Source organism: Heloderma suspectum, chromosome 2, assembly GCF_057233095.1.
Source record: "Heloderma suspectum isolate Gila_16-S chromosome 2, 16-S_ref, whole genome shotgun sequence".
NCBI lineage: Eukaryota > Metazoa > Chordata > Lepidosauria > Squamata > Helodermatidae > Heloderma > Heloderma suspectum.
In genome coordinates, this window is record NC_139459.1 from 126772434 (window position 1) to 126790593 (window position 18160).

Here is an 18160-nt window from a genome sequence, read left to right on the forward strand (position 1 = left end):
CAGCAGAGCTGCCAGACAAGCAGCTTCTCAAGCCCAACCGCCTCTTTGGTTGAAAAAGCAAGATGGCCATTTGGGCAAGACAGTGGCAGAGCCCAACGCAGCATGCAAATGTGTACCAACAGCACAAAATGGGCCAAGTGAGATCAGATTCTTTGTGTAGGAATCAGGCTTGAGTAGGGATGCATGGCCCTGCTGAGAAAACACTGATATATGTTGAGATGAGGGCTGCACGGATTTTGTAAAATCTGTTCCATCTGCATTTCATGGATTGTCAGGGGCCTTTTGTTCCATTGTCTGCTCATTGACTGAATTAGATTTTTTCCAATTTCTCAAATTTGCACAAATTTGTATTTGCGCAAATTTGCATTTGCAAAAATGCACAAATCCCCCCCCCCAAAAAAAAATGCGAAGACACCTCCAAAATGTGCATTTTCATGCTTTAGCCTATGGGGGAAATACACAATTTTGGCCAGTGTTTTTTTATTTTATTTTACGTATTTCTCTACGGCTAAATTTTCCCTCAAAAATCTGGGGCTGGCACTGCATTGCAGAAATGGTGAGCGGCAACCAGAAATTGGGCCTTTTTAGTCAGCGGAGTCCGTGTGACTCAGGAAAAGCTGATCTGCTGCGGGCAGTGGTGGAAGTTATTTGTGCTGTCACAACTATTGATGTCAGTCATGGATGCCCAGCGGCAAAAAAATACTCCAGAGAGGAAAACACACAACAGCAGTGCAGTCTTATATATGTCAATAGGTTCAATGGGACTCATGTCAAGGAGTTCAATGGAACGTAGTCCCAGGTGAGCGGGTACAGGATTGCAGCCTAAGAGTTCAACTCCAAGTGGGGTCAGCAGGAGAGTGAACAGCTCCAGCTAGAGAAAGAGGGATGGTTTTGCCAGGTTTTTCAGAACGGAGGATTCTTCAAAAAAAAGATCAAAAAAATCACCCACACACCCCATTGAAAGCAATATGGAAGAAATTAGCTTCACTAGCTCCAGGCTAGTGCAGTTGAGAGGCCCAATCCAGGTTGCTCTGAGGGGAATAGAAATGCTTTAGATCTACTGGATCCAGTGGAGCCTGGCAGCTCCGATCTCAGTGGGACTGTGAATCCAGTCCGGATTCCAGGCAGAACCAGCCAGAACTCTAAAGAAGCTATCCAAGGTGCTGAACCCTATCCCCAAAATAGACTCAGCACCTTGGATAACCCCTTTAGAGTTCTGGCTGGTTCTGACTGAAACCGGACATAGCCCCACCAAAATCGGAGCCACCAGCCTCCACTGACAGGATCCACAGCTGGTTCCGACCCACCAGTTCCCTGCCTCTGGAATACCTTGTTTCACAGCCTCCCGCTCCTGTAAGGCCCCAGGCCTGAACCAAGCTATTAGTAGTTGTAGAAGGGCTTAGATCCATGATGCTCTCTGACTTTGGTCAGAGGGCTGCTGTTCCCTTTAACAGGCCTCTTGATTTATCCAGATGAGTCAAAAGGTGGGAAGTGAGGCTCCTAGTGCATTCCTTGCTAATGAGGAGAGTCTTTATCTCTGATGTGCCTGGGAAGCAAAGTCTGTTTATCTTACGTAGCTGTGCTGGAGAACCAGGCACTGCTGGCCTATGCTGGGAATGAACGTTAGGGACACTTACTGCTCTTATGCTGCCTTATTGCCAACATGTAGCGTATAAGACCCATTGTACCCCATGGCTCTGGGTTCAGAGAAGCTGTCTGATCCAACCATTGGGTACGCCTGTGTGCTGTAAGTTACTCAATAAAGTACTCCTTTATCAGTAAACCTGGATCTGATTTATCACTATCTTGGCACCTCTAACCTAAGAGTTCAATGCCCACTGCAGGGGCGACACAGCTCCCTATTCCTGGTGGTGTTCTGCAGCCAAAAATGGGGCTTCCAGGACAGATAGCCCCTCTCTCCTGACAGAGGGGATCTCCATCCCATCCCAACCCCTCTGGGATTGCCATTCATGGGGGCCAGGATTCTCTGTTACTCTTTTTAGTTCTTCTGTTTTTCCATTCTGTCTGCCAGATAGTATTTTATTGATTTGCTTCTATTTTCCTATTTTTACTATTTATAGTACTGACATGTTCTGGATTTTATTGTCATTTTACTGTTGTAAATTGCTTGTGAGCCTGTTGGTGTAAATGATTTGTATCCAAACATAAATAAATATTGCTGTGCCCATACATAGGCCATATTCGTAGGAAATTATTTCATACCTTCAATTGCAAACGGTTTCCCCACTGTCAGAAGTTTGCAGTCAGCATCTATGGACACTTCGTAATCCAGGAGTGCTTTGTCCATGATGAAGGCATCTAGTTTCTCTGGATCTTGCCTGTCAATTGAAGGATAGCAACAGCAACAACACAGATCACTTGATAATGAACAAGGAGCTATGCAGCCGTACAGGGCTTATTGTTTCCAGATGGAAATTTTGGATCTATTTGACCTAATCCTCAGGAACTCTTTAACCCCAGCTGCAAAAGTCAAACAGAAATCTAATGTGTAAGTCAATAAACACAAACATCTGATGCTGATGTCAGAGGAAATAACAGTCAACAGATTTATCTGATTTTTTTGAATGCTGCCTCCATGAATTGCAACCAAGGTGGCCTATAAATGCTAAATAATGAATTTCACCTAGAAATACAATAAAAAGTCACTTTTTAAAAAATTAAAAGGTGTATAGTGCAATGCCATACATATCCGCTCAGGAGTAAGGCCCACAGAACATACTCCCAGGTAAGTGAACACGGGATTGCAGCCTATGAACATGGAACTGCATTTGCTTGCATTTATCCCTTATTACTATTGCATCTCTCCTTTCTTCTATTGTTTGTTTCCCTTACCTTGTCTAAATATATATTTGGGGTGAGCAATTGTATAGCCCCTAGACAGCTTCTGGGGGGCCATAGGATTTTTCAGATTCCTGGATCTGAGGTCGGAGACAGCACTCGGACCCAGGAGTCTGAGCTCCCTGCCCCTTCCCCTCGGAGGTGACCTCGGAGAGGAGGGAAACGGGGCAGTTCTGTGGGCAAGGAGGGGAGGGGACTGGGGAGGCCAGTTTATGAAGAATCCTTCAGTCTCCCCAGCCTGATGCCTTCCCTCCGTAGAGCCCAAGCAAGATGGGCAAAAAGCCCGCCTAGAAAAATGCAGAGCGATGATTGCCTCCATGCTCCTCCTGCTTTTGGTTTGAAATGTATACATTCTTCTCCCATTTTGTTTTGAAATGTACACAGTCTTCTCCCATCGATTAAAGCGTATTTGTGCACATTTTTCAAAAGCATGCATTTTTTCATGCTCGTTTTTCAAACATACGCCTGCTGTCGAATGCATTCCAAGCTCAGAAATGTACGGACATCGACTGTAGATTGCGTCCAAGTCCATGCTTGGTCTGGAAGGTGCGAACTGAGTAAATCCTGATCAAAACCAAATTGAAACAAATTTCCCGTACATTACAAGAAGTCTGATCTACTGTCCTCTGACATCACTTGGCATGTGCCGACCATCTCCAGGGCTCTGGGGCTCCTAAGAGAATCCAACTGGTTCTATTGTCACACTGCCAATGGCTATTCATCACACATCAATTGGGTCTTTTAGCACGGGATGCCCACTTACTTCAGGTATTCCACTCCGTCTGGAGTTGCAGGCACATTGAACCTTTTCATGTACTCGTGCATATCTGGGAAACTTTGCTTGAAATAATCTTCGGCACTGCTTTCTCGCACGGTTCCAAAGCGAAACCCTTGTGACGGGTGGTGCAGCTGAGGAAAAGATGTGAATACGTTTAAAAAGGCAAAGAATTCATAGCGGTACATTCTCAAATCTGTGACCCTTCCAGCCACACAAAAAACAGTGCGAATCACTATTTCTGTGTTAACCAGGTTACATGATCACAGCCTTCAAATGAGTAATACTGCCTGAGACATGTGACAGGTTGCAACAACAGCCCCCTGATCAAGATAATAGAGAAATAAGGCTACAGGTAATAAATTGGGTCTATGCGGCTAGATCTATGATTGCACCTTTATCACATCTCATAGGATTGCCTGTTAATAATATTATATTAAATGGTATTTTAATGCTAACGTTTTAGTTAAGCGTGCACATGTGCCCATGTTTGTGTGTGTATATATATGCTTCATATTTTTATTTTATAATCTGCCTTGAGAAGGTTTTTATCTTTAAAGGCGGTATAAAAATAATTAAAAATACACAGTTTAAAGAAATAGACAAGCAAATAAATAGCATACTTTGCATTCAGTTCCCTCTCTTCTAAATTTTAAATTTTACAGGGGTGGCAGCCTGGAGGCAAGCCTGGAAGCAGGTAATCAGGCAGGGGGCCTGAAAGCTCAGTCAATTCTCAGTCAACATGCCAAAACAGACAATGCTTTAAAGAAGTAGCTAGGAGCTAGAATTTTTACTCTAGAGTAGGTGTAAGGCCCCAGGTTGGGACCCTAGTGTGGGGGAATGGGGGGACTTTAACTCCCCCAAACACTATGGGTCTGATCCAGATTGGCTCCTCCACTCCTGCAATTTCTATTGTAAACCAGTGATGGCTGGGGGGGGGTAATGGGAGTCGTAGTCCAACAAATCTGGTTGGGAAAGGCACAGGGATCTATCATGGATCTATCAGGGGTGGGAATTAGGCACAGAGAAGACACAGCTGCTAAGCCAGGATCAGATACACCTTTCTCTGAGCCCAATTTCTCTTCCCCCACCCTTTTAGACCCAAGTCTAAGGAGAAGCAAGCAGTGGTAGAGCACATAAGAACTTAAGAGGAGGTATGCTGGATCAGACCAAGAGTTTCTTTAGTCCAGCATTCTGTTCACCCAGAGGCCAACCAGCTGCCCATGGGAAATCCCCAAGTAGGACATGAGTGCAACAGCACCCTCCCGCCCATGTTCCCCAGCAACTTGTGGACATAGGCATACTGCCTCTGATACTGGATGTAGCACATAGCCATCAGGACTAGTAGCCATTGATAGCCTTATCCTCCATGAATTTGTCTAACTCCTGTTTAAAGCCACCCATATTGATGGCCAACACTAGGTTTTGTGGTAGCGAATTCCACACTTTAACTGCTTCCCTTCAGCCTAATTCCTAGCTTGGGCTAGTTGACAGCGTGTTCCTGCATGTTGTTCTCTCTTGTCAGGGTTCCATAGGAGCATAAGTGCAGTACACACGTGCAGCTCTCAGTCCCTCCCAGAATGTGAGGCTTAGGGGGAGAAGGGAAGTCCTTGTGATCGCCCAGTATTTTTCCCCAAGAGTAGGAGGATCTCGGGTAGAAACCCTTTCCCCACCCTCAACCCCACCTTGACTCCTGGCATGCTTAGCAATCACTTTACTTATACAGGGGGTGACAATTTTTGACAACACCACTCAAGTAAGTAATGGCATGATATGTAAGGTCACGATTCCCCAAATGTGCACAATTCTGTGTTCTGTCTATACAGCGCACATGTAAGTCTCTCCTTTGCAAAAATCGAGTCGCCCATAGTTGGATTAAGAGCTATGGGCACATGCTGATCTGATATTATTCCAAGTGTGCAAGCAGTGTAGTCTATGGCTGATTTTACAGTAATCACAAAGAGCCCTGCTGGAGCTATTTGCAAAGAGTCCAAAATGCTTGAATGAGCACGTTCAGTGGCAGGAGATGGTGATCTGCAATTTCACCTAACACTGCTTGCAAGAAGCAATGTTGAGATGAACATTTGCAAATATTCAAAATTTGCTAACGTTCCCAATTTTGCCATCCACATGCGAAATCAAATGGAATATGACATTTTAAACTGAATTGTATACATGTGAAATTTCACGTCAAAATCCAACATTTGAGTAATTTAGACTTGTCGGCACCTGTTAAATGTTTTGATTTTGGCAGGCATCAAACCTGATTCTCAGAGGTCAAATACTAAATACCACTGCGAGTCATGGATCAAATACTCTCGAATACCAATCACTATTTCAAGTCAACTACTATGTGCAGTCAGAGTTGCCTACCAACTGTTGAAGAGCCTCAAATATGAAACATCATTTTATGACGACTATCAAATCCAACCAACTATCCAATATTGTCATAGCAAGTAGCAAATTTCAGTATAATCAGATGGCAAAGACAAATAGCGATTCCTATTCGTCCAACATTTGGATATTCAAAGAATATATGGTGAATTTCTAATGTCAATTCACAATTTTGAGAAAAAGTTTCATTTTTCAGTTTATCGCAAGAACAAGCCTTGTTGCATGAGGCACAATAGGATACTACCCAAAGAACCATCAGAACTGCTGCCCATCAACCATTAGCACCTGAACCTACAGTCTTCCACATAGTGGTGAGAGGTACTGTATTTCTATTGAAACTATAATAATTCTTTTTACATATATGCAGATATACATATAAATTAGCATATGTAAATGTTATGCCAATCGCCATTTTCTTTTGTCTTATTTTTTTGCTGATCCATTTCCTCTCTTCTGGCAATTCATAAGTGGGCACCCTAATAGGCACCCATGTTGGAAGATGCATTGAGTGCCTTTACACTCCTCTCACACTTGCCCTCCCCAATTTGGCCCGGCATGGCCAAAGCCCTCCAGATGTCTCAGCCAAGTAGCTGCCAAACAACCCCCAGCTTCCTCCCAATGGTGGAGCTGGAGAGGTGGTGGAAATCACCCCATGTCATTGCCAGGGGTATTTCCACTCACTTCTGTGGCAGAGGAGGGTGCCACACTTGCCATGGTGAGCGCGGAGAGCTCAGTTATTGAAGTTCCAACAAGGGATGTCAGAGGAATCTGTAATGGAATCAAATGAGCTCATATTCTGCAGCAGACTGGCTTTTCCTGAGTCTTTAATATATGTCATTACTCCAGGGATGCTGGAGAAATCTGCAGTGGAATCAAATGAGTTCGGACGTTTATGAATCCAACCTGTGGACTCTGCAGGATCTGGCTTTTCCCAAGTTGCACGGATTCCACGGACTTGCGGACTGTTTTTTAATTCCTGGAATTTTACACAAATTTAGTTGTAGAAAAATATGTAAAATAAAAGAACCCAGCCAAAAATGTGCATTTCTCCCACAGGCTAAAGCATGAAAATGTGCATTTGGGGGGGATTTGTTCAAATGCAAATTTGCACAACTGAAAATTTGTGCAAATTCAGGAAGCTGGAAAAAAAATCTGATTCTCTCAATGAGCAAGCAACGGAATGAAAGGCACCTGACAATCCATGACATGCAGATGGAATGGATTTTACAAAAGTCATACATCCCTAGCCTCAACATATATCAATATTTTCTCACCAGGGCCAGTGTCAAAAGTAGGCATGGTTGGGCACCTGTTGAAGGCCCACACCCTAGCAGGGGGCTCCTGACAACAGCCTCCTGGAATTGCTCCTCCTTTTCATCATTGCAACCTACTTATTCACATGTCTCTCTTTCTGGCTCAGACATTGGTGGTGGTGAGAAAGAGTAGCAGGAGATGCCACGGCCTACTTGCTCATTGGCTCTCTGCCTGTCAAGCAAGGAAGCGGTGGCAATGATGGGAAGGAGGATGAGGAGCAAAAGCAGCTGGTGACAATGGCAGTGAGAAAGTAGATTCACTATCAGAGGGGGCCCATTGAGCATGTCTGGCCCAAGGGCCCCCAAGAACCAGGAAATGGCATGTTTCTCAGCCTTTCTTGAGGACAAGGCCTAGGGACTAGCTCTGAGGGAGAAAAATAATGCTTCAGGCAGCCTACTGCCCATAACACTCAATGTCATTTATTCACTTTAGTGCCATTTGGTAAATGGATCTGTGCCATTATCAGACTAGTCATGTGGGTCTACTTCACTTCTCATTATGGTTGCTGTCATTATTACATTATAACATTCCTGCTATTCCTTAATGAGTAAGATAACCGCTGTATTTCAGATACTTACCAGGTCTTTGAAGGACACTTCAGAATACCCAAATTACCATTCACTGCTCAACATAATTGTTTTGAGAATAATGGTATTTGAGAACTGAAGATTTATGCATGACCCTGGCGTAGTTCATTTTCTTCTTTATCTGTTCTCAGGTTTGTCAAACCAAAGTAACAGGATTGCCCAGCAAACCCAAAGAGGCTCAAGAGCATTTCCACCACACAAACATCATTATTTCTCTTTTAACTTAAGTCTACAATGGCCTTTACTATTTTTAATCACATGTTTCCACACAGCAGCCCTGTAAGGTAGGCTCGACTATTAGAATAGTGACCGGCTGTACCCCAAAGTTCAACATTTAAAACAGCCAAAACAATTATCCACCAAAATACAACTACCCCATAAAACTACTAAAAAATCAGTGACTATCGTAAATAATTCAACGGATGCATTAAACAGTCCATCATATGTCATGTGAATGCCTGGGAATAGAGGACAGTCTTAACCTGGTGATGAAAAGATGACAATCTTGGTGCCAGGTCGGCCTTGCTGGATTATATTAGATATCAACAGAAGGTGTTCCAGATCAGGATACAATCCTGCATTAAGTAGAACTGTTCTAAATGAAACCTTTGTAGCATCCATACATGTTATCTATGGGAGGATCCATGAATCTGAATCAGCCCAGTCCATACATGCAAGTAGTTCCTTCATCTCTCATAGCTTGATTACTTGATACTTGATAACTCTCAATTGAATTAATTGAATCAAATAAATGTTGTGTGTCAGGTAGGGTTGACCTTAAAGTCCTCATAACAGAGTATGTGGCTTGAATTTGGGCAGGGCCCCAAAAGGGGGTCTGAATGCCCCATCAATGTTCAGGGTAGTCCTAACATCAGGATGGCCATAAAACCCACCATCACCACTACAGTTATTCCTGGCAAACCATGCCTGCCATTTGCCTCCCACAACCTCCCTAGAATGACACTACGTGATGACACTGAGTTGCTTTGGAAGAGGCTCCTTGGGAAAAACGTTGCCCACCATTCCACCCCCTCCCAAAGTTTCCATCAGACCAATGCCTGAATTTGATTTTAAATTTTGTAAAGAACCTAGGCAACTATACTGAGTGGGTGGTATATATGTGTGGACAATCAATCAATCAATCAATCAATCAATCAAATTTCACCCCTGTGTCCCTGAAAATCCCCAACCATTCCCCTATTTTCCCAGCCTGTGAATGGGGCTGCAAAACTAGGGTGGGAGAAGTCTCTGCGGCTGGCCCTAGACTGTGTAGTATGACAGTATCAGTGGTATTAATCCTGCTATGGCTGTTTTCACAAATGGAAACCAACACTTTGTATCATTCAATGAGAAATGAACATGCATGTGTGAACAGTCCCTAAGTGGTAGGTTCTCATATGCATGGATACCACTTGATTGCTCACCTCTCAGCCAACTATGAGAACCATTTCTGCTGAAAATGGTTGTGCCAGAACTTTCATATCAAGTGAGATGCAGTCATTTTCAGTGGAGACAGCCTGCAGTGATTCCTTTGTGATGGTTCATTCACACATATGACTCAGCACTTGATACTTTGGTTAACAAGTGAGGAACATGCATGGGTGGACCAGCCCTAAGTGAAGCCTTTGTGTTTAGATATGCCAGTGTTGGGTAAGCTTTATGTAATTCAGGGAATTTCTCTACAGCAAATAATTGCTATAAATTATGTATGGTGTGGACAAAGTAGATAGGGAGAAGTCTTTCTCCCTCTCCCATAATACTAGAATCCAAAGTGTCAGCTCATGAAGCTGATTGGTGGGAGATTCAGGACAGCTAAAAGGAAGTTACTTCTTCACACAATGCAAAGTTAAACCATGGATGGAATTTGCTACTACAAGATGTAGTGATGGCCACTCACTTGGATGGCTTTAAAAGGGGATTAGTCAAAATTATGGAGAAGAAGGCTATCTATGGCTATATGTTATAGCTGGTATCAGAGGTAATATGCCTATGTATACTAGTAGCTGGGGATCATGAGCAAGAGGGTGCTTTGTGTTCATGTCCTACTTGTGGCCTTCCCATCTATTTGGCCATTGTGTGAACAGAATGTTGGACTACATAGGCCTGGTCTGATTCAGCATGGCTCTTCTTATGTTCTTATGTTCTATGCACTGCAGTGGATTCCCCTCAAGACGTCTCTGCAGCTTTGGATAACTGAAATGCATCCTCGGAATTAGCTCTTTCCCATTTAATTTGGAGTCGAGCCAAACAGAAAAGTGAATAATTGCCCCATAACACGGTAAGGGCACTGGCTGCTATGGATGCTTTATTGGAGATGTGCAGCACACTATTCCAGAAACTTGGCAAGGATGCTTTCATTGGAGTCATGAGCTCACTGATTCACTCCGACTAAATCTAAATGACGTGAAAGGCTGCAGGTTCATCTCCAGCACTGTGACATAGCCAGCCTTGTAAAAATGTAGATAAGGGTGCCCAAGGCTCCCGTAAAAATCAGAGATGTTAGCACACGCTGCTGTAAGAAATCAGATGAGATGAAGGTCTGCACTAGTCCAGAGATCACTTTTCATAGCATCTCCAGCAGATAACACCAACCTCTTTCCAGGCAGCAATCCTGCCATTAACCCTCCCCATCCTTACTTCAGAACTTGGATCTTGTTTTGCCCCGGGAACCCCTGAGGTCCAATTCTTAACTGTGGTGTTGTTGCCACCTGAAAAGCAACTCCATGTGGGAGACCAAGGTGACATTTTTACCGCACCTCTGCCCCATGTGTGGTAAAATTCTCACTACCATTTTGTGGGATGATGATACAGAATGCTGGGAACACCGTGTAGCAAGAAACTCATGTGAAGCTGCTGCCCGGACAGGTGTGGTGGTGACCTTCATTCCAGTGCAAAGGCACCGTCCAATGCAAATTTTAAAAATGAGGGTTGTAATGAGGGTTGAGCATGGTGAAATGTGTGTCAGCCACACAGGTAGGCAGGCCTTTCACAAGAATGGCTTGTGATGTGAGGCCCTGCATGGCTGTGCTTCTGGAAACAGGCTCTTTGCTGTAAACCCACTAGGGTGGCCACGTGTCGTCTTTAAAGAAGACAGTCCTCTGTTTGAAGGGCTGCCAGAGGACTGTCCTCGATTTTGAAGGTGTTCTTTATTTGAAGAGCTGTCCAGACCAAGTCCAGTATAATAATAAAGAACCTTAAGGAGGAAGACAAAACTAAAGGCAAAACTGAAGTACTTTGGCCACATAATGAGAAGACAGGATACCCTGGAGAAGATGCTGATGCTAGGGAAAGTGGAAGGCAAAAGGAAGAGGGGCCAACCAAGGGCAAGGTGGATGGATGATATTCTGGAGGTGACGGGCTCGACCTTGGGGGAGCTGGGGGTGGTGACGGCCGACAGGAAGCTCTGGCATGGGCTGGTCCATGAAGTCACGAGGAGTCGGAAGCGACTGAGCGAATAAACAACAACAAAAGGAGGAAGAGCACCAGGGGACTCGAAATTGCCCATCAACAGCACCTGGACAGCAAGGCACTCAGATCACCTGGTCGCTATTTCATTTATTACATTTCTATACTGCCCAATAGCCAAAGCTCTCTGGGAAGTTCACAAAATTTAAATCCTTAAAAATACAGTATTATGCATAATTTAAAGACAGTTCAGTTACAAACATATGAACAGCGCAGACACACGTACACATATCCAAACAATATCCCATGATCTGATTAAAACCTCATCATATCCTGCCAAATGCCTGAGAGTAGAGGAAAGTCTTAACCTGGCATCGAAAAGATAACAATGTTGGCACTAGGCAGGCTTCACTGGGGAGTTCAATCCATAATTGGGGGGCCACCACGGAGAAGGCCCTCTCCCTTGTTGCCATGTTCCGAGCCTTCTTCGGAAGAGGCACATGGAGGAGGGCCTTAGAAGAGGAGCGTAGTATACAAGTAGGTTCATGCCCGTAGATTCATGCTGTGGTGAGGTGTACTGTATTTCTATTTAGATTAGAATTATATTATTTTTAAATTTGTGTCTATACATATAAATTAGCATACACACATTTTATGCAAATTGGCATTCTCTTTTGTTTGTTTGTGCATTTCCTCTTTTTTGGCAATTCATTAGTGGCCACCCTAAGTCCAAAACATCTGGAGGGCACCAGGTAGGGGAAGGCTGCTTTAAAATATAGGTATGCTAAAAGCCCCTAACTTGTGTTGTTCACTTATTTGTGTCATTCTTTAATGAAATGAAAAGTGACCGCTAAGAACAATAATGTTCCAAAGTGGGTTTTCTTAGGTTGGATCATCATCTGGAGGGTTGGGGAGACTCTCTGGTTTGGAGGGTGGGCAGGGGGCTGCAGACAGTAGAAGAGGATGGGGAATTCTTGTTCTGCCAGCACCAGAACAACAATCTTGGATCCAACCCCTCTGGATCACAGGTCAAGATGGTGTGTGTATGGGTTAGCGCAGATTAATGTTTTTTTTTTTTTTTTAAGGCAAGCACAATAGGACTATATCCCCAGCTGTTCTCCTGCTGATCGTCAGGCCTGCTGATGAGGATTCCCAAAGCAATTTCTATGTTTCCTAAAAGAACATAGCTCAAATCAAACCAATATTAGCCAAGTGATTTCACAATAGAGGTTTCTGGCTTTTAAAAATGGAACTAAACCTGGCATTGCAGCCATGGAATTCATATGGGCTGCAGAACGTGGAATGAAGCAAAACAACAACAACAACAACAAGATATTAATTATGCAGCCACAATACCTGTCAAAGCAGTGGTTTCAATGTGTTTTCCAGGGAATCCTGTGCTACCTCGGAAGCTTATTGAGGGATTCCTCAATGAGAAGATCTCTGGACCAGGCCCATGAACTCTCATCCTCAGAGGACCCCAATCCCATGTTGTCTGAAGAAGAGGCCCCAGAGTTAACCGTTCAGGGAAAGGATTTGATCTTGAAAGGTATCATGAGGTTTCCACTGCCTCAGGACTCAGTTCCAGGGGTTGGCTCCCCTACGTCCAGAGTACTTTGCCTTGCTATCCTCAGACTCTGAGGACTCTAGTCACGAGTCCACAAGAATTCCACAGCCACTCCCACTTCATTGCAACTTTAGACTGCTAATACAGGCCAGGCCCCTTTAAGAGACATAGCCTCAGTCCGTGTGGAGGCAGAACCAACCAATCTAAAGGATGCCTAACTCCTATTAAAGGCTCAGTCTTGATCTCTTCCTTGTTGGAGCAACATATAGACAGCCCTGGCACCATGTGGAGCTTTCCATGGTGCTGATCTATTCCTATCTGGCTTCCCTGTGAAGCCAGATCTACTACTCAGACCCCCTCTAAAATTCTGACCCCTAGTAGAACCCTGCAACCCAAGCTACAGCAACACCCAGTGATGTGAGGCCCTCACCACTGCTGAGGTAGCACTGGGCATCAACAAAACCCACAGCCTGAAGTGATACAGGCAGATGGGCTTCCCTGAAAGAAAGCTTGCCAAAGAAAGTGTTGGATTGCCAATGTTCAAATCTTTAACAGCAGTCTTATGCTGTTTAACAGCACCACCCACCCACTAATTCTACTTGACACTGTCCAAAAATATATCAGCAGCAGCTGTCAGATCACACTTTTAAATGGAGAATGACAGGAGATGGCAGAAGAGCATAAGAAGAGCCATGCTGGGTTGGACCAATCTAGTCTAGCAGTCTGTTCCCACAGTGACCAACCAGCTACCTGTGGTCAATATTTTTTCTTCACTGCTGATATTTTAGGGCCAGGTTAAAAGTGACCGTAAATACATATTTGCATTTAATATGCAAGTTTTAACAAATGCAAGTAGCACCAACTTGGGGTGTGTGTGATAATTATTAGGATCACAGCAGATGGGGATTTGCATTGGGATAAAAATCTGCCATTGGTGCCAATGCCCCCCCCCCCCCAGCAAATACCAGCTTTTGAGAAGGGATTTTACTGGAGAACCACAGCAGGGGAGGAAGAGGTTAGATTGCCCCTCCACATTGCTGGGATCATGATAATAATCAGCTTGCCCAGCTGATGCTATTTGCATTTTTTAAACCATGCCCTGAACAACACGTCTAATTCAGCCCTTAATAAAAGCGGATTCTGGACCACGTCCTACTGTACTGACGACGGTTAAGACTTCATAGTATTCCACATGGGTAACAGATCAGTGATTTCTTGAAAATTAAGTGATCTGCCTGTAGCTGTCAGCGACCTTCAACTGCACCACCCCTATAGTGGTATGTTTGACTTACTGGTGTTACAACCATGGAATTTGCAACTCGCTCCTCTGATGCAAAAGACTGGACCTAATTCAAGCAAGACTCTGTTATTGCAGTTTCAAAATGCTGGTGATTTGATGCTAATGTAACAAGGTTTTTGATTCTGGAAACGGAGCTACCTATCTTCTAAGAAATCTCCCTTTCAAAACAACAGTGACGAGTACTAAGTCTTATTTGGTGTTCCCTTTCATTAATCCTTTAAAATGCTAATGTTTAGCTCACTTGCCTTGCTACAGTGCATTAGATCTTTATCTGAATTTAGATTGCTTTTTGCTGTTGCTTTTCTTCTAGTTCACTTACAGTTTAATTGTCAAGAAGTTCTGTTTTTAGAAGCCCATAGGAGGCAATGGGAGGGCACCCATTATTTCAAGGGTCAGGCTGGTGACAGTCATCTTAATCTAGATCTGGAGGATCACCAACTCAGGTTTCCCGAGACCATATGCTGGAAGTGCAGCCAGAAGAAACTACTACTCTGTTGACCAAGCCAAGGCTGAAGGCCTGGCTCCTAATATTTCTATCTGACCTGGCCAATCCAGAGACCAGAGTGGCTACTTAAGCAACACCAAAAAAGAGGAAATGCACCAGTAAAAAAAAAAGGACAAAAGAGGATGCCACTTCGCCTAACATTTGCATATGTAAATTTATATGTATAGGTGTAAATGTAGGAAAAAATAACTGTGATTTAAATAGAAAAACAATGCATGCTGATGGACAACTTCAAGGGCCCTGTTCTCCTTCCTTAGGGTTCCTTGACTTTAAACCAGACTTGGACTGGACACCTCTACAAACAGAGAACTATCCTTTGCCAGCTGTCCAAAATAGAGACTGTCCTCTGTAAAATAGGACACCTGGCCATCCTACCATAGACTTCATATTGCCTATCAGATGCAGGGGATGATGTTGTATACCCCATGTCCCTTCTTCTTCTGTACCTGAAGTGGGATCTAAGGCCTAAACACACATGCTCTACGGTACTTGGTTGGCAGCCAAATTTGAGTTGGCTCAGAAATTCCAATTTTCTGAGCCAATCAGTTGTGAGCCAGGTGGGAATGCTATCACCAAGTACCACCAACAGACAGCCTAGGCCCAGTGTATCTGCAGGAACATCTCCCATATGAACTTCAATGATCTTCTCTGGATAACTATTCTTAGGTGCAGGCTCAGTTGTAGAGTACTGTCAGGAATGAATCTGAGCATGTGGAGATGTCTGGCAGTTCAGATTGTAGGGATGTACGAAACTGGCCTTACCTGGCTCCGCTCCGCGGGGATTCTACGTTTGCATCCCTGTAGTTAGCCGTGATAGGCTATGTAAATCTTTACGTATCTAAATCTATCATGTCTGACTTTTTTTAAAAAATAAAAACGCGCGTACGCAAATGGCGGCGGCTATGGCCGCCGCCATTTGCGTTCCTTATTTTGGCCCATCTTAGTCTACGTAAATATTTATGTAGCCTAAGACGGCAAAAATAAGGGGAACGCAAATGGCGTAGCGGACGCTATTTGTGTTCCCCCTTATTTTGGCCGTCTTAGGCTACATAAATATTTACGTAGACTAAGATGGGCCAAAATAAGGAACGCAAATGGCATGCGTTGTTTTTTTTTTAAAGTCAGACATGATAGGCTATGTAAAGATTTACGTAGCCTATCACGTCATTTTTTTTTAACCTAGCCATGATAGGCTACGTAGATCTTTACGTAGCCTATCACGTCTTTTTTTTTTTTTTAACACTGGAAATGGCGGCAGTGGCAGCCGGTCGGAAGACCGGCCGCTGGAGCTGCCGCCGCCGGAGCCACACCGCCCAGAAGATCAGCCCCAGGTAAGTCTTGTCCCAGGGGGGATCCGTGGGGTGGCGGGGGGTGGCAGGCCATTCCGCCACAGAGTTTGGGGGGCCGAATGCACTGGCATTTGGCCTCACCGAGATCCGCGGCAGAATTCTCTGCCATCCCTAAGATTCTGAATGAGAACAGCCAGAACAGAGGGAGGCAACCTCCCCTATGAGTCCAGATACAGAGAGACTTTCTTCCCAGGACCTTGACACACAGATGGCACAGGCTGAACAGCTCCCCCACTCCTCCACCATGAGAATGCAAGTTGAGGAGGAGGGGGAGGGGGGCCAAGGGCATGACGTGAGGGACGCGAGATTCTGTTGCAGAGAGAAGTGGGGAAAGTTAGGGGCACTCTGCAAGGTTGGCCACTCATGATAGCCAATGAGGGAGGGAGCCACCCTAAGGGAGAGGCATTCCTTCGAAGCTAGTCTGTCCATGAAGTTCTTGCTCAGACTACTGGCAACTTTCCTAACTTCCACTTCGTATCCTCTATTGATATTCGTAGATGTGTGGATTAGCTAGTTCATTGCAGTCTGAGAGTTTCCTAGAATTTGCATTTGTAATGAAGCTAGTTGTTAAACAATAAAGAAGTGTTATTGTTGTTGTTTAGCTTTGTTTCTTGGAGTGTGTTGATTGTGAAGGAGGAGGACGGAGGAAGGTGGCAAGTACATGCTTTGCGCAGAGAAGGTCCCAGGTTCAATCCCCACCATCTCCAGTTATTGGAATTCCAGGATAAGTTTCTAACAACCCTGCCAACTGGCAGGGCCAGGAGCTGATGCCAACTACAACAGACAATATGTGGCTAGATGGACCAATGGTCTGAGTCCATATAGGCCAGTTTCATACAAAAGGTAAGATCTAGTGGTACCAGCGGAAGGCTGTTTCTGAATTGAGGATGCTGTTCCAAAATAGCCTCCTTAAGGTTCACCTCTGTGGTTATTTTTAGATATGCCATTAAAACTTAAAAAAAATTTTTTTTACCCAGGGACTTTAACTTGGAAGGGTTCCTCCATGCCCCCAGGGTTGTACAGCTGTTTTATTTTCTCTATGGTTGGTGCAGTTTGTCTAGTTTAGATTTTATTTCATGCTCTGGATTGCTGGCAGTTGTCCCCCGTTCCTGATGAGATATGGATGCAAGAGCTTAAGTCATCCTGTTTTGATTGTCAGAGATTGGAGGTTCCTTTGACGGTGGATAACATCCCCCCGCCCCTGTGCTCCAGCATGAAAGAGAAGCACTGCCCTTTTCTGTCACCATTTGAAATGGCTAACACAAGGCCATCCATGTTCTACAGACGTATTTAATTCTTTAAAGGCCACTTTGACATTCACCTTACAAGATATCGAACTCCTCTTAAGCTCAGCTCTGTATTAAATCATCAGCATTCCGGTGGGACCTGACAGGAATTAAATGGATATGCCAGGATTTGCCCCTGAGCCACTTCGGAGGAATCCCAGGAGTGACACCACAAATGTACAACAGGAGGGGACAATCTCCTATGTCAGCGGGGGGGGGGGGGGGCTTCTAGTCCAGCATTCCCTTGAATCAACAGTCTTTCAGCTGACTTATTGGGTCAGGCCTGTTGCTCATAGCAACCCACAATGACTTCTATAGCTATGCAAACAAGAACAGCATGTGCTTAGCATATGGCAAGAGTGAAGAACCTGCAGCCCTCCAGATGCATTGGACTGCAGGCTGGGAATGATGGGAATTGCAGTCCAAAGCTTCTGGAGAGCAGCAGGTTGGGAAAGGCTAATCTAAGGCATCCTATCTTATATAAAGCTTTATAGCTAAAAATATGGAAGTATCTGTGTGACAGAAGCGATCCACTTAATTCTGCTGTTCCTAAGGCACAGACACAAAGCTCTTACTTGGGGGGAATTCACTCCCATTCCCTGAATGGTAGGAGACTTCACGGCATTTAGGGGTAACTCGACTTGACAGCAATGTTTCCCAGTCTTCTGTTAGTTGTGGTACACTTCTCTTCCCCCTATGCCAATTTAGAATTTGAGACTTGCTACTGCAAGTGGCAAAATGGGGTGGTGGTGGTGACTTGTCTGGTAGAAGTGGACATTTTTGAAGGGTTAGTGGTGGTGGGAGCGTAACACCGATGGT

The 18160-nt window shown here is 44.4% G+C and overlaps 1 protein-coding gene across 1 annotated transcript in view; it reads right to left on the bottom strand.

The window, feature by feature from the left end:
- GRIN3A (glutamate ionotropic receptor NMDA type subunit 3A) overlaps nucleotides 1-18160 on the bottom strand; it is a 145706-nt gene that overhangs the window by 33461 nt on the left and 94085 nt on the right. The window contains exons 4-5 of the mRNA XM_084832163.1: nucleotides 3623-3768; nucleotides 2224-2339 (exon numbers count right to left, since the gene is read on the bottom strand). Of these exons, the coding sequence (XP_084688289.1) occupies nucleotides 2224-2339; nucleotides 3623-3768 (262 nt within the window). The remainder of the gene's footprint in view (nucleotides 1-2223; nucleotides 2340-3622; nucleotides 3769-18160) is intronic.